This window comes from Labrus mixtus, chromosome 12, assembly GCF_963584025.1.
Source record: "Labrus mixtus chromosome 12, fLabMix1.1, whole genome shotgun sequence".
Classification (NCBI taxonomy): domain Eukaryota; kingdom Metazoa; phylum Chordata; class Actinopteri; order Labriformes; family Labridae; genus Labrus; species Labrus mixtus.
This window is the reverse complement of record NC_083623.1, coordinates 18,231,231-18,255,883: the sequence shown is the minus strand read 5'-3', so window position 1 is coordinate 18,255,883 and position 24,653 is coordinate 18,231,231. Positions and strand designations below refer to the sequence as shown.

General features: G+C 41.5%; 1 protein-coding gene across 2 annotated transcripts in view; it reads left to right on the top strand.

Moving 5' to 3' along the window:
• Positions 1–24,653, top strand: part of LOC132985196 (1-phosphatidylinositol 4,5-bisphosphate phosphodiesterase beta-1) — a 115,670-nt gene that overhangs the window by 44,935 nt on the left and 46,082 nt on the right. For both annotated transcript variants that reach the window (XR_009675027.1, XM_061052441.1), the window contains exons 4-7: positions 18,070–18,210; positions 19,634–19,713; positions 22,120–22,173; positions 24,576–24,651. Coding sequence is in view for 1 of the 2 variants with exons in the window: in XM_061052441.1 (XP_060908424.1) it covers positions 18,070–18,210; positions 19,634–19,713; positions 22,120–22,173; positions 24,576–24,651 (351 nt within the window). In the remaining variant the exon portion in view is untranslated. The remainder of the gene's footprint in view (positions 1–18,069; positions 18,211–19,633; positions 19,714–22,119; positions 22,174–24,575; positions 24,652–24,653) is intronic.

The window sequence follows — 24,653 nt, the reverse complement described above, 5'->3', positions numbered from 1 at the left end:
TAGATTTGACACACAAGTATAAATCAGGCTTTAACAGGAGCTTATTTAACCAGACTCTGCATGGTAATATACTGTAAGTGTACAATCAGTGGCAGTCCATCTATCGACTGATCCCTGTCTTGATTTAGCCATTCCTCCATGCGGGACAATCAGTGCATCAGTGTCAACATATTGAACCAGTTGTTGTTTTTCAGCCATCAGGGAGGAATCCTGTTCATGGCTTACCTTGCTGTTACCAGACTAAATTGGGCAGGAAAAAATTTGTTGTTGAAGGAGATTTCATTACTCTGGATTTCTATAGTTATATCAGAACAATTCTGTATCTAAATGTCATTATCTCAGGAAATTGTCCCTGAATTATCACTCAGTGACCAAACAGGAATGGACTTTCCATGGAGACATTCAGCAGCCCTTGCACTGTCTATGCTCACATTCTCAAGTTCGCTTGGCGCACACTAATACAAGGATGAAATATGAGGGGTTTTAACTGGTCTGATAGGTCTGTTACTATGGAAACCATAAGGAGGTGAGGACTAGGATCATGCTAACAAGGGCACTAAGGTCTCTCTGACTCACCATAGCTGTCCGTTTGACAGGACAGAAAGATCACATTGGCCACTAATTAAGACTCCTTTTATCTCAAATGTTCACACCTCTTCCCTTCTCCTATCAGTCTATTTTGGCAAAAAAAAAGTATGCCGTATTTTTCCGTTGGTCTAGGGAGTTTGTTTAACTGCAGTAATTGGAGCAGCTTTTTCTCAGGTCAATTAGTTGTTCCAGACTGATGATTCTCAAAGTGAAGAGGTAAAACATTTCCCATCTTTTCTGCTTTACCAAACTTTTGATTCTGTTGCATTACGTTTGAAACTTTGCCACAAAAAAAAAAAATAAACAGTCTAGCGCAGCATCTGCTCTCAATCAAGCCCAGCAGATGTGATGCTTAAGGCGTTCTTATCTGTGATTCTTCAAATGTTCACAAATCTGCAGAAAGCTATTAGATGTACTGGGAGACTGGCACAGCTTCAGAACCATTTTCATGCTAATGCTGAAGAGATTTTTGGGAGAAATGAGTCTCCCTTTTGAAAAGTAGATGATTTTGGAAGCAGACTTCTCTAAGACTCTTAACTTTAAATGAAAATGATGATCTGTTCTAACAACTGCTAATGAAGCAATGTGAATGATAATTGATCATTTCAAACTCTAGATATCTTATTTCTGAAATAGAAATCAGTTAAATACACAACCACACATGCCTTGCGGGGGGAGGGGGGGGTTTCTCCATTTTCCTCTTTAATTTGTTCCATTTTAATTGGGTTGATCGATATCTCCTCCATGTTTCCCTCCATGTGTTATCGTTCATCTATTCATAGCAGATATGTGGTGAACGGATTGAGGAGGATGGATGAGATTGGAAACGGCTCTTGGGAATTCTGCCTTGGTCACACCAGTCAGCTCCTTGCACCACTAATCACATGGGTGAGACCGGTGGATGTCAGGCACATGTACGTATGTGATGGTGTGATCGTTGTAATGGCTCTAGATCTGTGTTTTAGTGTGTGTGTGTATATGTGTGGGCGAGTTTAAGGGACCTCTCCAGTGCTAAGGCATAAAGAGACAGGTGACCTTTCTTGCGCCTTCCAACAATCCCTTCCAAGCGCAAAGGCAAGCCAAAGACTTAATTGGCTTTCGATAGTAAATCTCAGGAGGGTTAGTAAAGAAAATGTCTGATTCTTAATGCTGCTGCTCCAGAGACCACAGAGCTCTCTTAAACTATGTCCTATCCAAAAAGATCACCACAAAAGGTCTTTTCTCTGTGTTGTTTTTCTCCACCAAATAATGCTCCCGCTTGAATTCAAGATCATGGATTCTTCTTGAATGGTTTCACTTTGTGTGCGTCTGTCTCCACAGGAAGTTGTATTACATTTGTAGTCATTTATTTTGCCAGAAAAGTTCCCCCGCTTTCATTGTGGACACCACATGGTTTGGTAGCCGACAGACTGCAGGATCTGTTTCACAATTGTAACACTTAACAGAGAATGCTGACAACGACCTCTAGAAAAACATTTCCATTTAACAAGTACTGTAGCCTCATGTGCTGCTTTGAAAATATTTTTTTCTTGAAGAGAATGCATTTTCTCTCGGTATCATACTCCTAATCCTCATTATACCAGCTTTTGTAGTGTTCCCTTACTTCTCAATACTATAATTTGTTAACACTTAATAATAGGGGAAATCATATAATTAGCATCAGCAAGCCATACCCGAAGCCATACTCAGAAATATATTTGGCTCCATAAAACAGGTCGAATTATTTTTCCCTTTTATGTAATATAATGCACTGCAATTTTCTCTGCTCAAAGGGCTTTAGTTCCATACTGCGCGTAGGACGAACTATGATCTAATGCAACTGGGGCATTTACCTTGAGAAGGATATAATGGTCAGTAATTACTGTTGTAAGTTCAGTCTTCTCCTGCCGATTGGTCCTCTGTTTATTGATGATAAAGTATCAACAGGGCATTAATCCATATGCTGAGAAGGATATAATCATGTACAACAATCATGAAGACAGTGTGCTTTGGCTCTATGTCAGAGTGGGAAGGGTGTCCAAGAGGATGGATGTCTGATTTGATTTGTCCAAAATATTCTGGCTTGGCGTTGTTGTCTGACGGTGAAGGAGAAAGCAAAGGAATGAGATTATGTTTAGCCTTCCTGTTGAGCAAGTATCATTTATGACACTTAATTTTGTTATATGTCTGAATCCGGCTAAGATTCACACATTATTATAACGTTTTATTCATGTTCCTGTTACATTATAATGGTAAGAAATGTGTTTGATATAGCTTTTGTTAAAAAAATATCAACTGAACAAGAGAATTGAGAGAGAAAAAAACGCTTTATTTGAAACCTTTACAGCCTTTTCTCACTTTTTGATGTCTTCCAATGAAGGATGACAGAGAATCAGAAGGAACACAGTGATCATGGTGAAAGCCTCGGATTTTTATTTTTCTCTTTCTGTCTCAAGCAGAAAAAAAAAAAATCCCAATTTTCTTGGCACTGTTATCAGCAAATTACAAGTCAAAGGTTTCTCTGATAATCAGCCTTGTGGGTTGTCCATCTTGTTAACAGGCAGCCTGCATTTTGTCTAGACTCGTCTCCTGCTCTGCCATTAGAAAGCGAGACCGGCTAATTAAGCTTAGAGGTGCCAAAGGTGTCTGCTGTCTGCTGCAGAACCACTGTGGACTGATAATCATCTTTTTATCAGAAACCGGCACACAGAATCAAAGCCAATCAGATATGGAGGCGACTCTCACATGGAGTGTTGATTTCTCCCTTTGCGGGTGTCATTAACACCATGGCATCTTGAAATGGGGTCTCTCATGATCACTGTGTCAGCTCAAACATACCCCATAGGATTAGATGGCCATTTGAATATTGTTAAATATCTGAGGGCTTGTTTAAACACTCAGTAATCCTCTGTTGGCAGATCGGTGGAGCACACAGATGTCATACCAAATGGGGTATTATGCGGGGTTGGTAGGTGGCTGGTTGGTTGCTGGTTGGCATGGTCCGGCCTGGCAGATGGTCTGGGGATGTCGGGACAGCGGGCTCTCTGTGTGATGGCGGAGCTAATGATGGCAAAGGGCTAAATGATGACTAGAGAACGAGGATAAATCACAATTATCACTGCACGATGCTTACCAAGGATTCTGAAATGTTTGCAATGGGATTTGGACACCCAATTATGGTTGTTTATGCTCAGACTGATATCATCCGATGCTCTTTCGCTCTCCATGAGCAGAACAGTAGCGTGTGTACTTGCTCAACAGCGTGGTGCTGTACAAATGTTTCCTCAGAGGCGATGGCCTGATTCACCCTGCATACCTTGGTGTTCTGAGCTCAAACCTCCTGACCTCCTCACTGGCAATAGGCGTTCTTATGATCGACAGCTGCTTTGATTTTCAAGTAAATAATAAGCTTTGATGTGAGGAATATCCAGTTTCAGTTTTCAATTTTCAATGAAAACACAGTTCTGTAGAATGTACCTGTGTATTTGATCTTACAAACTCCCCTTGCCTCACCTTGACAGCAGCCATGAATACCTCAAAAGTGTAACTTTCATTTTGTAAAGCCACATTCATAAAAGCCAAAAATGAATTGTTCGAATCCAGTCATCCCTGTCCCTGTCATCTCTTTATATACGCCAAGTAGAGTACGATTCATTTTTTCAGTAAGAATTGTTCTTCCTTTTAAAAATGGTAAAAAAAATCTTTGCTCTCTGGGGCATATTTTGTTATTATCAAATTTATAATACAAAATAATGAAGTGGGGCTGACTGAGTTTGCCCTCCAGGTAAAACTGTGCTTGGCCATTAGCTTGTCAGTCGTCGTACTGATGTTAAATAAAAGGTGCATTTGAAAAGGCAGTTACTTCTTTAACTCTCTAAAGGATATGGTTGAAGTCTAATTTATTCAATTCTCTCTCATCCTCTGCCTCCTGATCCACAGTTCTGTATTCACTAAGCCACCTCACTTGGGAGCAGTTTTATCAAATCTTGCAGATTTGGTTTAAGTCCCTTTCATAATGTGAAATATATGAATGGCAAAAATAACTTTAACTCCTGTTCTCTGAGACTCTGTGAAACATGCTTGTTAAGTATATTAGTTTTTCATTCATTGCCCGTTTCTGTGAGTTGAGAAAACAGAAAGGCAAAATATTGTTTCTTTGTACTATGATGCTTTATTTTGTTGCCCAGTAACACAAGAATTGTAGGGCATGGACTGTAGTATTGCACAACTGCTGTGTGTTATTCATATTAGCTTAACAAATCAGGACAAAGCCATTTCTCTGGGATGAATAGGGCCAGTTCTCCATCAGCAGAAAGACAAAGCACAGCCCCTTCGCCTCACTATTGCTTTATACAGCAAGTCGACCATTTCTGATGTTACACAGCCCTTCCCCTTCAGTCCTGCAGGAATGTCCTCCAATAAACCCAATTGGTTCTGGTGAAGAATTACCAAAGTTGTCATTGGGGCTGAAATCTGCTTAGTGTCCTCAGAGCAGCAAGTAACCCAGAGTGTTACTTCAAAAAAAAGGAAAGGCAAGGGGGGGGGGGTGCAAGTAAAGATGGCAAAAATGGAAAGAGCTAGAGGGAGAGGACATATGCTGCCTCCTTACGACAGCAGCAGTGGCAGAGCATCTACAGCCCGAAGGCTGTACTGTGCCAACAGGGACTCGTCTGAATTATTTACTCGTGGACCCTGTTGTGGACATTTCCCCTGAGGGGCCTCGCTCCATGGGGCTCTGGGCTCTTGGAGGGCGTGAGCTGGCTGCCAAAGGGGGGACTGGAGGCTGGAAATGGCCTTCTTTTCCAAACACTGATGTACTGTGAGTCTGTGCAGGCCGCTTAGAGGAACAGAAGTTGATTTTGATTGAAGAGCTGGAAGTGAAATCAGACTGGGTTCATTTTAGAAACAGTGGGGAAGACAGAATGGTAGGCTAATGTGAGGCCTAAACTTGTTTCTTGGTAAGGATTTTTTTAGGGGACTTTTTGCTTCATCTTACCAGTGGACACAAATCATTAGGCTTATTTGGGTCTGGTGATAGATTTCCAGCATGCTGTGAAATATCTCTCTTGTGTAGGGAATACAAAAATGTGGAAATTTCCCCACAAATCAACACACTCAGACAACACCACCAAATGAGTACACCATTGAATTCCCATGGATTCATTGGATGGTAGATATGATTTTAGATAGTGGACATGTGCACATATTAGGACCAGAATTGTATCCTTTTTTACACATCTGGAAAAACAAGATTGTCTTTTATTTCTGTCAGACAATTGTTTATTTTTCAAGTGCCGTTAAGAAGATGCGGTTCACTGTTTGTTTGTTTCCCATGTGAATGCACAGTTGTCTATGTGTTAGAATACCTCTACTGTCTTGTCAGCTGAATTCCTGTTAACTTACTCGGTCAACAGGTCAACTTTCTTTCTGTTTGTTACTCGATAACTCTGAAATCTGACTCCTACTTCTCTGAGCTAGAATTCTGCTGCTGCAGTGCTGAGCGCTCACTTGCAGCTTATTGTTGTAACGTCCATGTGCGACTAATTCTTGATTAAGTCTTATAAGAGAAATCAAAAATAATGGTCCAGCATGGGAAAGTTAAGTGTATGTGCCTGCTGGTTTAAAACACCAACTACTGTATCTGGCTTAGTATGCTGTTCTTCTGCCAGCTGGAAACATTATCCACCTTTGTACATTTTAGGGACTTGTCGGGTATTTATTTGTGTATCTTTTGCATGTGTTTCCATTCTTACAAAAAACACTGATATTTGAAAACTTTATTGATCATTTCTCGGCATCCTTCTCCCCAAGGAAGTAAAACTTCAGGGTCACCAAAAGAATGCAGCAGGTAGTAATTTGGTCTAGGATATATGAAAATATGAAATCTTTGTTCCATCAATATCTTGCCTGTTCCTGTTCTGTCTGTTTCTGAACGTAGCATGTTTATCAGTCTCTGCGTGGGTGCATATTTATCAGTATCTTCCGACAGATGCCGGGGTACGTGCATGTTTAACTTGAGTATGCATGTAAAGTACATTCTGATCGCCGTCAGCAACTGTTAAAATGTCTCTCGTCATATCAAGTATTACTGCCCACATGGAGTTTCTTCACGACTTTCAGGGTAATTACTGTAGTTATGTACCTGCCACTTTCTAGTGCCAGCGAGCTGTTTTTAGTGCCACCCCTGAAAGACTGCCACTTGATGGACAGCTTGAACAGAATGGGGTACATCCACCTCAAATCAATGTGGATGACTCACAGAGAGTGGGCTGCTGTAATGACTTCAATACCTGGAGCACGCTGAGACGGACAAAGTGCTTTGAAGTTAAGGGAAAAAAACAACAACAAGCATAATAAGAAACTTTGGAGAGGTTTTGAGTCCTACTTCAAAATTGGACTTTTGGTTTTGGTTTCTTATTTTTACCTTACATGTTATTAATTCCATTGTCATTTTTCTTTTACCTTTAATTCAAACTGTTCAGTCGTCCAAAATGCTTTTCTGCTCTTTTTCTGCAATTCATTCAGCTCGTGGTTATGCCAGTACATAACATCACACTTTAATTCTCAGCCTTGTTTTTGGCAGTACATCATCTAATTACACAAGACACTCTTCATGCACTTGCTCACATTCTTCAGCCAAGTCAGAGCGCTGCGTGTCTGATTTGATTGCCAGCTCAGCTATCTGACTTGTGTGCCACTGAGTTCCCGCTCTTGTTTGGTGCTCGTTCTAATGAGAAGTGCTGAGCTGGTGAGTCACAGCACTTGATTATTTTTCTCCTGCTGGAGTTCGTGCAGTGTATCCGAGGTCAGCTCTTTCCTGTCTGTGCCTCTGCCTTCCTGTCTGCCCTATGCGAGCTCAGCCAGCGAGAGGATGAGTGCACGCTAGGTAGACTTCTTCCACCTCATCAAACCTGCCCCTTGCCCCTTCTGTCTCTCCATCTTTCCTTCACCATGATTCATACACAGCATGACCATCCTCTCGCCCCGTTTTTCTTTCTCTGTCCATTCCCTCTCAGTCCCTCTAAATATCTGGCCCTTCGACTCCGACCTCCTCTAAGTTGCTCACAAGTGCTCCTGTGAGTATGCACTCAAGTGAATGAACACATGTAAAATTTAAAACTTCATTTAGCCTTTTCACACATGTGCCCTTGAAGCAGATTAGTATGCAGCTTTCATTTCCAGAAATTGAGGTGCAAATGAACTCTCCATAATAGAGATGTGGCTTCATGATCTCCTCTGTATAATTATCAATATGTCCTGCCCTCCAAGCTTTTATATTCCCTCTTGAACCATGTAGGGAGTTTGCATCCCTGCATGTTTCTTATTTCTGCTGTTACTCAGACATCTGCTACAAAAACCTGTTTTTTTTATATCAATGGCAATATAAAATATTGTAAAATCTACGATGTCTTTTCCAGGTGTTGATAAGTTTTAATGTGGCTTCCATAATATGTAAAGACTCAAACCGGTTTAAATTTCTTCTTTTTTCTTCATTCATCTTTATTTACATCAACAAGTTCAATTTGGGCCTTTCACTCTTGATCCATATCATCTCAACTTCTTCCTCCCCCACATTTCCTGTCTCTCCTTATCTGGTAAAAAGGCAAAAAAAACATCTTGAAAAAAGATCTTGATCTGACTAATGCATGCGTTAGTTTTGCCTGTGATAGAAAGACAAAACTATAAATACATGTTCCTTGAACTGTTTTTTCTGTTCATAGACCACATAGATTAGACATAGATTAGCTTCCAGATTGTAGGTACCATTTCTCAAAAACCGTTTTGTTCATAATAATGTTATGTCTTTATATAATAACAAGCAAACAGCACGATAAGGCTTGGCAGCAAGGCAAACATGAACATTATATTGTAAGTAAATTCTCTGACAGTCCATTGTGATCTACAGTATATGGACTGTACAGTCAAAAAATAATTTGATACTTGTCTGCTCAGGATAGATGTAAAAGCAAGGTTGACTTGTGTTTTGCCTCTCCTCTCTCTCCTCCTGCTTTCTTTTAAATGTCAAACTTTTGATTCACTGCTTAACTTTAAGGGAAAATGTAAACATATGCTCCTTTGGTCTGTGTAACATCAATTGATTTTTCAGGAACCTGACCCAGTGAAAGTGATGACAAGCATTGAGAATAACTATATAGAAATAATATATTTTTTCGATATGAGATTGTAAGTCATATTGAATGATCAGTAAATTAATTTTTCTAACACTAAACGTTTCCCTAGCTGTCTATACACTCACTAATTATGAGAAAAGTCCATCCTCTCCATCTTTTGCCTGCTTCACTTTTCAAAAAATGTGTGCTCAAACAGGCCGATTGGCGATGTTCCCTTTGTGACATCACAAAGGGCAGTAACCCCTCCCCTAGTTGGGTGACATCTCCATTTCTAGGTGTTTATTCTGTCCTCTGAGTCTCCCTTCTCACCGTAAACAATTGGTCATGGTGTAAGAAAGACCCAGTAGCCCTTCAAGAGGGGCATGGTCAGACACCGCTCACTTACATTTAAAAATACAGCCACAGAATGTCCTTGTCTACACAGGGCTGTAATAGAGGGGTTAATAGGCATGCTACTGTATAATACAGGATAGTAGTGGATTTTTGGCAAGAAACTTAAAAACCTCACAGTTTAATATTAACCAAAACTATTGATGTTACTCCTCATCTGCTTCTCATGTTACTTTGTTGCCAGGGCAAAGCAGAATTCCCAGCAAGATTGTCCAATTTCCTCCCCATTTCTAGGGCATTATTCTCCTTAAAGCCCTGCAGTCATCATGCGCACTGAACAGAGATTCTTTTCTCATTTGTTTGTTGGAGAGATTGCGGTCATGTTGCCCATAAAATGAAAAAAAAAAAACCTGTTTTACCATGCTGGAATATCAAACGTTATTTGAAGAAGTCTTATGGAAGATATTTTCAAGATTTTCATAGCACATGTATTAAGCTGTCATCACTATTCTCTTGTATGATGTGCATATTAACTATTTAAAAATAAGACACACCTATTCTCTCAAGCATTTATTATTGAAAGAAAGTGGTGCAGGAAGTGTCAAAAGTGGTGAGATCTCCTTTGTGGCCAACTCTCTGTGATGTTGTCTGACAGCTGACAGTTAAATTGAATGATTTAGTTGGGGGAGTGGGGGTGCTGGGAAGTCATATGTTGTCAAAGGTTTTTTCATGTTTCTAATGATGATTTGAATTATTATATGTAGGGTTGCAGACTAAATATAGGTTTTGCTCAGGCTGCAGTCAAAGCTGTCAACATCTGCTGTCAGACATGTATTGTTTTACCCCACTTTAACAGTTTGACAAGGTGCAAGTAAAACTTTCAAAAATGCATTCTTGTGAAGGTGGATGTCCAATGTTTTCCAGCCCAAGCATATTTGTTGTATTAATTTTTAAAAACCCAGCAAGCGGAAATCAAGCTCACATTCAGAAACCCTAACCAAGATGCAACCTCCAGTGTTGAAATATGAAGCCAATGCTCAAGTGCAAAAAATAAAAACTTGAAAGTTCATGACAGTGGCCAATTGAGGCTTGCTCTAAGATCCATTGAAACCCAATAATTCCCATGTTAAAATGTCCCTTGACAGCAGAAATGAACATTTATAGCCTGGAACAAAAAAATGGTATTCGTTTCTCTAGCTCATACTGTATGTAGAATTTGTAAGAGAAATGTAATGTTTTTTGTTTTTTTTACCTGTTTGCTCAGTGGAATTCAGAGTTTTATTATGAAATGATAGAAGTTTGTGGAAAAAACGTCAAACACACCTCAGGATTTCTTGTTACATATCTGCCTGCAGTTAGGAGTGAGGCTGCCCTGCAAGCAGAATGAAAGATCAATAGAGGTCTAATTGTCCATTGTCATGTAAGTCTGAACAGCAGAAAATGTCACTTTGCAGTCCTTCGAAAGATTATTCATGATAAAATTAGAAATATAACTGTTGTGTAACTGCTCTGGAAAAATAAGAAACTGTGTTACTTCATTCCTCTCTGCGTCATTTTCTGATTAGCATTGTGTGTAAATGTTAGACCCCTCCCCCAAGACATGAAAACGGCTGCCTGTCAGCACAAGTTATTGCTGATGTGCTGGCATTTTAAAAAATGGTTTGATATGTGCTGTCCGTCTCCCCTCCGTCCACCCCTCTGTCTCCTCGTTTCATGTCTCACTGCTTCAGGGTTAATGAAATGCCCCTATTATAGAGCTGGAATGAAAGATTGTGGAGCTTTTGCCCTCCACCCACGCATTTTCTCAACCTGCCAGAACCTCGAATTCATGAGCGCCAACGACTCATCATCACTGGCAAGTGTATTCAAGTCGAGAGCTGATGATAATCTAAAGTGTGCTGTAATCTGGATGGCATTCAATCATTTTTTATTTACTTCTTTACCGTTAAACCCCTCAATCAAACATGTCTGATACAAAAAGAGAAAGATTTAGATTTGGAGAACAACGTGCAAATCATCATGTTTCCTGCTCACACACATCCTTGTACAGGATACTCTGCATCCTTGAACTCCCACACGGTGTTAACAGATGCTTCATTGATGGACAGAATCCAGAACAGCTGCATTACAGGCAGGAGAGCCGGATGGATGAAAGGAGAGATATTAAAGAAATTGGCATCATCTTGGTGCCAAACCAGTGGCAAACTCCTCTTTTTTTTCCGAGAGGTTCTTTTTTTTGGGTTAAAGGCTTCAACGGCACACACATACACACACTTGGTCCCACACAGTGTTCAGTGATGCATCACCCGACATCTGACTGATGAAGCGCTGACCTTTTACTCCTGGCCTTGTGGGCAATTCCCCGCCTCGTGAAACTGTGGTGGTCCGCATCCTCTGACACTTGAGTGCTCAAATGAGTTATGACCATGTGGGAGAATAATAAAAAAAGAGCAGAGACAGGGAGATCCTCATTTCGGGGGGGGGGGGGGGGGGGTTGCAGATAGAGGAGAAAGAGATGGACACTCCAGAATCAAAAACGGCCTTCTACCGCCTTCTGCTCTTATTCACTGTCTTTGATTGGTTTCACAACGGTGATGTTTGTGACAGGTGGAGATTTTCACCCCAGGCTTTAGAAACTTAGTGCGGCAGTTTTCAAGCTGAGAAAGTGAAAAACATAAAACTTCAGAGTTGTAATGGGAGCAGACAGCTTTCCCATCCTTGTATGAAAGGCTGCTGATACCGAAGCTGAATCAAACAGAGTGTTTGATCAGCAGGAACACTTTATAGCTGAACTGCAGTGTCCCCCTGTAGCAGAAATGATGTGTGTGTGTGTGTATATACAATCCTCTTAGCTGCAGGGCTACTTGGCTAGTATTCTGATGAAAAAAAATCAATTTCCCATGCAGTGAGCGTGAACATGGTCCCAATGCACTGATAAAGTATACATGTAAGACATGAATAGACTGCCTATGTGTGAGAACAGATAAAACAACCCCATAATCTCCACATTGTGTACATGCTTGTGTCTTTTCTCTCACTGACATCTGCATACTTAAAGAATGGGATCTCTACATTTTTATGACTGTGTGTGTTTGAGCATGCTTATTGATCTTTAGGAAGGTCACTTGCAGGAAACTGTTTTAGCCTGGGGAGCCTTTCTCCTAATGGCATCAGTGTTCCAGTGCTTTCTGTCTGTGTTAGTTATGACATGGCTAATGTTTAAAACATGCGATGCAGATGCAGCATGACCCTCTTAAATAAATGACCGCATGGCCAGGAGAGAGAGAGAGAGAGTCGTTTTAGGATTAGCTCTGCCGTGGGTGAAATGCTCTGTAGACTCTGCGACTCATGATAAACAAGAAAGTGCATGTAGCGGTAAATAGACACACACGAATAAACACTTAACACAACAGATAAACGAAAGAAAGGTAATTGACTAAAGGCAGCTCATCATGCAGCCTCGACTTCAAGTCCATTCCCTCAAATGGGACCAAATAAATGACAAAACATGTGTCTGCACAGCATCTGTGTGGAAGAATGGGCACATCACCCCCAGCTTGAGATGCCATCATTTCCTTGCAAATGCCTGAAGTATGCCTCTGCCCCACCAGCAGCATCTTACCGCTCTGTTAGTTAACAAGGATAGCCAGCAGCGGGAGAGTCGGTGTCCTGCTAGTAACCGAGGCTGCTGCTCTGCAGAGTCACGGCACCATATGCTACGGTGGGCTCCTTTGAATACTGATGCGAAAGCTGGATTTCTAAAGTTCAAGCCCTCCTGCTCAAGAGAGGTTATGTTTATCTCTACCTGGGGTTCTCAGGGGTTGAGAGGGCGATAATTGGGGGACTTGTTAGATGAAAGCGAGGACTGATGAGGTCAGGTGAGGTGACACACAGCACATGATGATAATATCTGACTGTTTACTCCAGGTTCAAAATGCCTCGGCATATTTATAAAACATGAAATATTGACTATTTTACCCACCCGAACGCTTAGACCCCCCCCCCCCCCCAAAAAAAAAAATCATTGCTTCAACTTTTCGCACTTCTTTCAAGTGCAGACGCTTTAAAGCATGAAGAGCGAACTGCAACAAACTGCACAGCCTGGCAGGGTCATCCAAAGTGCAGGCGTCCTCAAGATACCAACTGAAAAGGCTCTTTTTCACGCTCTGTGCTGTGAACTGTATATCTTGTGAGACTTGCCACATTAAAGAGAGTAAAAACAGAAACTGTAACATCAGTTTGTATACAGCAGCGCCTTCTTGAACAAGGCACTGTTCACTTATTAAAGCAGCTAGCCTTCACGTCTAATCAATTATTTCAACTGGCACCAGCATTTTTTAAAATTTTTTTCATAAGGAACACTTAAAAAAAACCTGAAACATTGACTCTTTAACAAACGGGAATTATAGCGTGGGGAAGCTTGATCTTATCTGCTTTGTAAGTGGATCAATGAGGTTGGCTTAAGGTTTTAACATCTGGCTGCAGCACATGAAAGTGAAGTGTTTACTGGCATGTGCGCAGGTAGTCAGGTCATCATCAATCATTCATGTTGACATTTCCTTTGATCCGATGTTTCACGGACAAACTGTCAGATGTGTGTTAGCATAAATACACACACACACACACACACATCTGACAGTTTGTCTGTGAGCCTCTGCTTCTCTCCAAACTAGGGTTTAGTGTATATGTGTATTTGTGAGTGTAGACAGGAGCTGGGTTGTAGAGTTCATGACCAGAGGTGTGGCTGACTTCACTTTGCCAAACTGAACAGAGTGTGACACAGTTAGAGCGCATGGTTTGGCGACAGGTAGATCCCTGTGACAAACTCGGGCAGGAAGAGGAAGTCTGTTTATTTCCTCGGGGCTACGGCTCCACCTGAATGCTAAGTGACCAAGGGGTTCTCATACTGACACACTGCAGCTGCAAACATGCTCCATGTATGCCTGAATAAACACACTCCGTCAAGCATGACTACACACATAAACGACAGACAGTCACACGCATATAGACTCTAGAAATAGTCCACTTCCGCGTCTCTCGTCCATGACTATGTTGTGCGAAGGATTAGCCCTCTCTCAGTTAAGTATGTTGTGTAACATAAAACCATCCTCTTCCTTCTACTGCACCGTCAACCCAAATCCCATCCAACCCCCACCCAGAGCTCACCCAGAGCCAGCCTGGCTTTAAATCTCCCATCTTTGTGGCAACTGGGACCCCAGGCCTGCCTCCAAAGGGCTTCCACAGTGCAACAGCACAAATTACATTTCACTCACATGGCTGAGCCCAACCCTCTCTTTTCATGGCTTTTCTTTATCTTCATCCATCCTCCTCCACCTCCTCCTCCTCCTCCTCCTCCCGTCCAGCAGGGCCCCTGACATCAGCTCCTTTCGCTCACATAACTGCTGATGTTTCTTCAGTCGATTTGTGTGGCACTGGCAGTGTAACAGCTCCTACAAGATCAGGCCTGTGCTGACTGCTCCAAAGGAGATGAGCTGTGTGCTCTGCTAATGGCTACAAGTAGCATCAGAAAAGAATGAAATTGCATTGACGTTTGAGAGCGGTAACAAATGAAATATGCATCTTTCTGTCATCTCGCCTGTTGTCAGAAGCCTTACATCTTCGGCACTCGGCCAGAGCAGCCCTCAAAGTGTACTTTGGCGTAGTGTGTTTTAGCAAATTGAAAGTGGCTTTTTGCGCTTTGATTGATGGGGCGGATTGTTTTCACAATACACAAGAGGACAGTGACAGATTACCGCTCAAATCAGCACTTTGTATTCAATTGATTGGTGGTCAAGCACCAGATTGTGTAACTTCAACCTTCCGTGGTAGAGTTATCTGTGACTCACACAACACTGGAGACGTGTGATTTTCCAAACAAAACAAAAAGAAATGTCAAAAATAAGCATTCATATGTGAATGAACCTCCCAGAGACGTCCTCTCTACATCAAAAAAACAGAATGCCAGGATTACATAACAGGTCAAGTTAAGAGCTGCTTCACAGATGAATTCATGATACTGAAGAATAATACGCTAGAAGGTAACGTACACACAATATATAGGGGAAAACCATCATGATTTACTGACAATAACAAAGTGTTTGACCTCATTGGAGGCGTTCTGATAAAATATTAAAGCTATTATGAATACAGCAAGTTCTCAGTTAATAAAGTATTAAAATGTAAGCCATGAGGAAAGAATCTCTGAGCAGGATATGTACACAGGACATACAGCATGCTGCAGGAAACAACTTATAGCCACTGCTAGCCCCGAATCTCTAAATCCTTCTACATGCAGTATGATGTTGATAGTAAGCTTCTTAAATGAGCAAACAATTACTTTCTATCCAAAACAGAAATTAAGTCACGTTTCTGCAAACTTTCCTGATATCCAGTTTGAATGTGGCGTGGTGACATCTGATGATTACAGTGTTATTTTCAAACAGCAGGGATGTAACCATTTTAAAATCTCACCATACAATAATAGCGCCATAACAAGTTTACGGTTCGATATTTATTACGATATTTAAAAGGAAACTTGAAAAATGGCCATTTATTCAACAATGATAGAACATTGAGACGGGGTACAAGATAGGTGATGTGACCTTAAAATCCCTTTATAAAATCAAATCATTGAACCAGCTAGACCTTAAACAAGTCAAACTTGCAGTATAACAAATATTTTCTAACCTTTTCTATGCTACTGTATACCTGGCTGAATTTTTTTCCTTTCATCTTCTCAAATCTTTTCGGAGAGACGATTTGCCAATTTGTTTCTTATATAATTCCTAGTCCCCGACATGTAGGTCACCGCAGTCTGGCAGTGTCTGCATTTTGTATTTTGTTTGTCCGCCATCTTCTTCTTTCTCATTTCTTGACTTGGGGAAACTGAAATGCTTCCACACATCAGATTTCAAAGATGCTAGAGAATCCACAATTTCAAAATAGTCTCTCTGTTCTCCCTTTGCAAAGAAAGCCGTTTTCAACCATTTTTTTACTAGAATGAGGCAGCGAGCAGAGCGCAAAGAATGATGGGGGCTCATTGGACAATGGTCTCTGTAGTTACCACTTTCCTCTGCTCTGCTCCGCTACGATACCGTCAAAGCTTCCACGACGGTATCGAGACACTTAAGTTCTTAAGAAATTGAGGATTCTGTGACATCCCTAGTAAACAGTTGGACCTTCATGCATGTTCTGCTGCTGGAGTTGAGCTCAGGACATTGATGATCATGTTTACATGGCAGGTGTTGAACGTGGAAGCTCATACATTCATAAATCTTTTAGCATTCTGTTCATAGTTTTGAAAACAAAAAGGGGAATCTTCGCCAACATTTTACAGTTATTTTGACTAATTACTACGATAGCAACAGCGAGCATTTTTAAACTCACTATTCAGTGACTGATTAAAATGACTGCTTTTCAGACGTCACCGATTCTTCTCTCGCTCCCTGATTTATGACTCTGTCCACTGTCCTATCTTTAAATAAAGACTTAAAAAACAAGTTGTGTATGTATCACAGTACAGCCACGTATTACTGTGAGTGCTGAACGTGGAAAGCATGCAGACAGACTGGCTGACAGAGCAGAGAGATTCTTCAAAAGGGAATTTACAGCCTCAGAAAAAGTTCAGGATGATAATAACAGGCGCCACTAAGCCGCACAATTTGATTGGGGGTGTGTGTGTGGGGGGGGGGGGGGGGGGGGGGGGGGGGGGGGGAGTGAGGGACATGTAGAGGACATTTATCTGCGTGACACAGAACACAATGCTCTTTGTTTGATTGGTAAAATTAGTGGGAGCTCATTTGCTTTCACTGCAAAATCCTTTACAGGGCTTTTTTGTTGTGTTAATTAAGCTGGAGCAACCATTTTGTATGCCGCTTGCGTAGCGAGCCCCAAAGGAGAGAAAGATCATTGTTATTCTTGTCTCACTCCTCAGAGGCACTGTGATTTGTGTTTTTATATGATTTTCACCCAAAATGCGTTGCTTAAATGTATATTTGCTAAAACTGGTTTGGTCCCCTGGATAACTAACTCTATGAATACAAATATTTGAGAGTTTTTTCCTCTGTGTCAACTGAACTGTTGCCAGCTCCCAGTGTTTAGTCAGAACAGACAACAAACGTGTTACAACAGACTCATTTAACCTGCTGAATTTGTTGCATAATGACGCTTTCAGGGTATTGAAGCTTCTAAATCTCATTGAAGAGCTCAAGGTGGGGATCATTTCTTATCATAAATTTACATAATTTGTAAAAGTGTTTACTGAAACTTTTTCTGGGCAAAATGGAATCTACCAACATGGGAACAGTGAAGTACTTTTTTAAAAATTTAGGATCTGTTGTGCATTCTTATTTTCTATTTTTCCCTTTCAAAGTTCTGAAAACGTGATGAGACAGGAGGATGTTTTCCAAACTGAATACAAGCTGGAGAGCAATAATTAGGAACCATTAGGCCCCCTGGATTTAGAGAGTTTCATTCATAATAAATGGAAGAATAAATCCCTTGCAGACATTTTGTTGTCTTCTTTTGTGCATTGAAACCGTAAAAGTCAACATATTGCACCAGTGAGTTCACCACGGTCACCCTTTCAATATCACTTCAACGCCTCCAGCTCCTTTGATTGCTGTACACTTGAAAAAATCTCAAATCACAGCGGCGGTTAACCTTGTTTGCTTCTCTCAAGCCCTGTAATATTGAGGTCTCAAGTCACAGCAGGACCTACTGGGGTTGGAGTGTATCACCTCGCTCCAAACACTGTCTGCCTCAAGACAGCTGAGCTCTCATTAATCACACAAATCAGCAGAGAGATGAGGTGTGAACGACTAAATGCTGGCAGGTCTTGTTTCAGTTCAGTGCGTGCAGAAGGCGATCAAATTAAATCAAGTCTAAAAAAAAAAAAAACGTGACACAGAGCAGCACTGTCTTACTTCCGTAGAAAAAGCATACCGTGTCATTTTCCATGGCCTGTTTTATGTCATTTGCCTTTCCACTGAAGTTCAAAACTGAAGCTCAGTTGTTTTGTGTTTGTCTCATTTGTGTTCAGGAAGCGAAGCTGCGTGAGCTCCTGGACGTCAGCACCCTGGCGGGGAAGATGGAGAACAGGATGCTGACGGTGGTGAGCGGCACTGACATGGTCAACATCACCTATCTGAACTTCATGGCCTTCACAGAGGAGACAGCTAAGGTAAACTGTCTTCATAACATCGACAACTAACCAGAGAAAAAGCAGCTCTTGAATGAAATATAGAAGCTACAGGATGAATAACTCCTTCCTCCAGCTTTAATCATGTCAAGGTTTTAATTAAGTTGTTCCAGTCATGTCTGTGAAGTCAGTATCAATGAAATCTTTCCCCAAAAGAGTGTGTCAAGGTTTGAACTGAATAAAGTGATGAACAAGCCGTGCTGGTGAATGATTATGGAGACAAAACAGGATCAAATCATTTTCTAAACGCACACAAAGCAAAATTTGAAATAGCTGGTTGTTCTATTGAAAGTGAGACGTTTAATTAATATCATGCAAAACTTTTCTAACAATAACTGAATCCGATTAAAACAAAATCAAAGAGCCATGGACCTGGGCTCTCATTTCTAAAACTGTGTGAGAATTAATCCATACTAAAAGTGTACGTGGGCCCAAAACCCGGAAATGGTGTGCACCCACAATAATTCAAATTTATAAAAGCTTTCGTGCGCACACCTGCACTCCATTATCCCTTTATAAATGCAGATTCACATGGAAATATGCGCTCGTTGATAAGCCCCATGTTCCGCCCTCTACACGTCCACATTCAGTCATAAAGGGTCAATGCAAAGCAGCTTGTGAATGGAAATGCATACAAAGGAGCGGGCAAATCAGAAGTTCCCAGCGCTGGATCAAGCAAATCGGAAGTGAGACGAAGAAAATAACCAAGACCCAGAAGTACGTAATACGTGCAGGTGATGAAGATGTGCTTAGTAACCACACTGCACAATGTGTGAAACAGCCATCTCTGCGCTCTGTGCATCTTGCAGCTCAGTAATCGTTATTAAAACAAAGAATCACACTTGATGATGAATGCATGATATTGGACTGACTACTCAAAGCACTTTCAGAAGACATGTCACAGTCCCCCATTCACACTGATGGCAGAGGATGCTATGTAAAGTTCCCAACCGCCTAACAGTGCTACTCTTCTAAGTATTGAAATGATTACTGTTAGTAGTTCAGAGTCTGTGATAAGAGCTGCTTCCTTAGCAACCGTGTGGTTTTATTATTTATGGTTTGTTTAGCCTTCACAACGGTGATCTATCAAAAGATAGCAGATCGTTGCAATTGGTAAATGGCCAATCAGAATCTAGTATTTCACACAGCAATGTGATGTAATAATGTCTGTTAACTGCATGTTGTGTTTGTTCAGGGATGCGATTGCAGGTCAAAGTGTAATAAGATAACAGTCAAGTGTTTGTATTAACATAAACATAATCATCATACCCACATGTATAAACTAATACCTTTATTTATTCCTAACATATTCCCCTTCCCCTAGCAACAAAGAGTCAGGTGCAAGCCCAATGGTTTGTGTGTATCTTATTGTGTGTGTGTGTGTGTTTGTTTTTATTTACTGCAGGAATGGGCAGAGGAGCTGTTCAACCTTGCATCCAACCTCTTGGTGCAGAACATGTCAAGAGAAGCCTGCCTCGAGAAAGCGTATGTCATCCACACACACACACACACACACACACACACACACACACACACACACACACACACACACACGCACATAGAGACTAAACATACACACACAGTCACACACGCACACACAGAAAAATGTAAATCCACAAACAGAAACATGAGTCAAAAGCAAATGAGGTTTCTTCTGCAAAAAAAAAAACATAGAACCAGCTGCAAAAAACAGGTGCTTCAAGTGTCCAACACACACCACAACTAGCACAAGTCAGTGTTGACTTACAAATGCATACAAAACATATTTGAGAAATGCACCCTATTGCACAAAGTATGCACTGTCATAAACCTTGCAACACAAATACTTATGTATCCACAGCAGCACATACTGGCTCCTCTGTACTTACACACGCTACAAAATATAGGGGGAAGAAGTTTCTTTTCTCAGCTCTGCAAGGCAGCCTGGGGGTTTAAATTCAAGGCTGATAGAAAGAAGAAATAGACAGGGAAAAAGAAGGGGATAAATAAAATAGTTGGATACATGTCATGCACCAGACTCTTTGCATGTTCGTATGATCTTGTCTAAGTATCCAGTCGTCAAGTGCAGTGGTCTTTATTTTTCTTGCAGCAATGAGATAATAAGCTTTGTCAGCGGATCATTAAACAGGTCGGGTTGCTGACCTGAACTTGCAGTGGTGTCAAAATGTTAGAGAGGAGTCACCATTTTATTTTTTTTCTGTTTGAAAAACACCTCTACCCCCTCATTAGTGCATTAGCTTTTTGTGGCGGAAGGACGGTTTTTGGCATCAATGGCCCTCACACCACCTCTGATCCTGTGTAATAACTGTGTCTAATGGCTTTCACCAACACGCTCCTATTGATCCGATCGGAGCCCACATGCTGATCTATGTTCCACTGCAGGTGTATGTGACTGAGTGAAGCGTCTGCAGAGCGATCGTCGATAGGAATCTGCCATATTGTGTTGAGAGAATGTGTCGAGGCTGTGTTTGGCGACAACTCCCAGCTGCGTGGTGTTTATCAGTGAACAGAAGCCATTAAGTCGCACCCCTGAGGAGGCTAATAGACTTATGAGACAATAAAAGTGGCCATCGACCACATTGTACACAGAGAGTTGATAGAAATTGAACAGGGCAGGTTTGTGGTTATGCTTGCAGCGTTTGTGCATTACTTCTTAGTCATGCTTTCTCTACACCATCCCTTTTGATGATTTTCTGCATGTGGTTAATTCTCATAGAGAGCTCTTATGGCTGTGATACATTTTTTTTTGTGTGTGGTAGAAAAGCAACGGGAAACAAAACAGAACCCAGCATGTCTTCATGAAGCTGCTGGAGTTGAATGCAATTGGGCTGATGCCACATGCACTCACCTTGTGAGTCAATGATGATTCAGTTGTTTTATTTTTTGCATTTCACCCCACGCCAGAGAGTAAGTGGATTCGCAGGAGTAAGTATTTGAATTACCATAGGTGAAATGGAAACTGACCTCCTTGATTAAGCATTAAGCAGAGAGGGAGAGCGGACACATAAGGGTGGAAAAGAGCTAGGCAGAGAAGAAGAAAGTGAACCAGAAAGGAGACAGATGCAAGTAATCTGTTGTGCCCAACTCGTCTTAATGAATAATACAGGCTGATGTGGGGCAGATGAGGGCATCAAGAAACACCTATCTGTCTGTCATCTCCTTTTTTCAGTCCTGCTGAGCCTTACATCTTTCTTTCCTTTTGACAGTCTTCTTCAAAATCAACCTTGTATAGCTTCAGTGACGTCAGCTGTTGTCAACTAGCTCTCCCTCTACCAACACTCATTGTCTTTCCCCTCACATTTCCCTCTATGCGAGAACACAAGACCCCAGACAAATATTTTTTTTCAAAACAGTCTGGCCCTGTCAACCATTACAGTCATTGGTGATTTTGCCTGTGGCAGCCGGTTTGCCCTATGAAGTGGACACTGTAATGGATATTAATTATTAGCCAGCAGCCACTTAAAGCCCAGCTAGTAATGATGGCTCCTGTTGCAGTGGAGCTATTTTTAGCTCAGGCTGCGCTGCTTGTGTTGCTGCTGCTGCTGCATGGCTCTGTGCTGCCAATGCAAGGCTTCCAGGGATTAGCCACAATTTGAACCTCTCATGTAAACACAGCCACACAAATATGGTGTGCACAGAGAGCACAGTGGGGTCCACTGTGAGAAACACAGCTTGTTTGTCATCACACTGATCTGATGCAAGAATTGTCATGTGATTTTGAACACTCGCTCATAGTCAGACATGACAAATAGCTATGGACATGTGGCAAAGTCTAATGTATGAGGCAAGCGCACACACACACACACACACACACACACACACACAGGGATTACTTTTGAGCAAGTACTGCTGATTGCATGTTGTGTAAATTGTGTGTTCTGTCCAATGCAGATACACTCGGCTGAAGCTGCAGCTCAACCCAGAGGGGCGAATCCCCGTCAAGAAGTAAGTCTCTCTGACTCATCCTCCTCTCCCCTGCCAAATCTCCTCTCTTTTGATCAATGCATTGCTTCCTCCGCCTTCTCTCACTACTATCATTCTTGCAGTATATGTATGCCTTTTTTTTATATAAATATTGTCCTACCCTTGAATTATCAATAGGCTCCCTTTTATTATTTTCATGAGTCTGCGTCATCATTTCTATAGCTGTCACTTCTTCTGAATGAAAAACCTCATTTGTCTCTGTGACTAACTTCAGCCCATAATGTGCCAGAGTGAGATGTTTGGGAGAATTTCCTTTTCTGTTTTTCAGTTTTGTGACTTTCTGCCTCGCTTGTTTTGTCTGTCATCATCTCATTGAAAACCCAACTCCCTCTGCCGTCATCAGTCAAGTTGAGCTTCCATGCGGGCAGCAGTGAACTCCTGCGATAACCTCCCTCAGAGTCTCGGAGGGAAAAACCAGTGGGTGTCAACACAGAGAGGCAGAGAGACACTTCTTGCCGTTTAGGGAATTAACCTCCTAGCTGGAAGGACATGTCAGCTTGACTAATGTCAGCTTGACTTTGCTCTCCCACCGAGCATACAGTACACGCTCATGGATATGCACAGGGATACCTCTGCATGTAATTAAAACAGGCTACTGCCTGCGGAAACAGACCTAAACAGCCGGGGGTAGTTGTTACAACACTGGAGTTCATCGCAGTAAATCTTATTTATTGCATATATACACTGGAATAAAACGGAGGGCAGTAGCTGTACCAAGCAGAAGCACTGCTTCTACTTAGGCTATGGTGACTAATGAGGCAGGACTGTTATTATTAGTGTTCAGTGAAAATAAAATATCCAAAAAACACCCGAATATCTGGAAAATACAGTGTTCACAAAGCTGCAAAAACCAGGCTGTATAAAAACATGCTTTTAGATGCATCTTTTAAAAGGAAATCAATCATGTGATCATTTGTTATGTGTTGAAGCTTCTTTATCTGCATTTCTTTTTTTTTATCTGATAAGAGTCTAGCTTTGCAACTGGTGAGGCGGGATTCGTAGAGCTACAACTAGTGTGTAAGAATCTGTGATATGATAATGATGATGGTAATGGTAAAAGATCATTGTTATGGTAATGACTATGGTAATGATAATGATAAGAAGAAATGACAACAATAAAACGTAATGCTCTCGTCTTTGACAACATGTTTGCGGTTAGTTTGTCTCTTTAAAGGATCGCAAACATCACCACTTTATTTATGTACGGGAGGGTGTTTCCATCTGTAAACTCAACTCTCTAGACCTGCAATAATTTTAATCATCATACCCTTATATACGAGTAAGGTTTGAAACAATACTTCTATTTCTCAGTGTGATAAAAATAAAAAGAAAGGTGGTGCTGAAGGCTTTGCGGTTAAGTTGTGCCACATGTACGGAGGCTATAGTCCTTAAAGCGAGCAGCCCTGGTTCAAGTCAAGCCTGCCTGTGGATCCTCCCCCGCATGTCATTCCACACTGTTTCTTACTCTATCCAGTCAGACTGTTCTATCAATTAAAGGTAAAAAGCCACAAAATCCATCCACCCATCCATTATCTTTACCATTACGGGGTTGCGGGGGGGGGGGGGGGGGGGGGGCTGGAGCCGATCCCAGCTGTCATTGGGTCAGAGGCGGGGTTACACCCTGGACTGTTTGCCAGTCAATCACAGAGCTGACATGTAGAGACCGACAACCAGCCACACTTCATTCACACCTACGGGCAATTTAGAGTCACCAAGTGACCTAATGAGCATGTCTTTGGACTGTGGGAGGAAGCCAGAGTTACCGAGGGGGACATGCTAACTGTCGGACGGGGATTTGAACCAGGAACCTCCTCGCTGTGACGAAACAGCGCTAACCAATGCACTACTGTGCAGCCAAAAAGCCCAAAAAATAAATCTGAAAAATGAAATAAAAAGAAAGGAAGCTTCTAGTAAAGTTGATTATAACCTTCATGAATATTAAATTTATTGCAAGGCCATCATATTACAATGGATTAGTTTTACGTCTCTGGGCCTTTTATTTTACCTCTCTCTCTCTCTGTCTCTAGTATTATATGCTGAATTTATTACACTTTCATTTTTCATCTTGGCATTTCCTTTGGCTCATTTTTGTCTTTTAATTCCCCCGTTGTTTGTGGTTGCCTTCCTTTTGAACAAACATTTGTTCACTGTCCTTAGTTTCTGTTTTTGCTTTTTTTTCTTCTGTTTCACTGTTTGCTGCTGCTGGAGCAGAACGTTCTCACAGGATTTCCTTAATAAGTATCAATTAAAAGCTGTGATAAATGCATCACTTTGACACATAGGATCAGAGTGAAAAGTCATCGGCCTGTGCGGTTTTTGCTGTGATTACTCAGAAGTGTGGTTTTTTTTTTTGTGTCCCACAGCATCTTCAGGGTGTTCTCAGCAGACCGGAAGCGAGTGGAGACGGCACTGGAAAACTGTAACCTCCCTTCTGGCAGAGT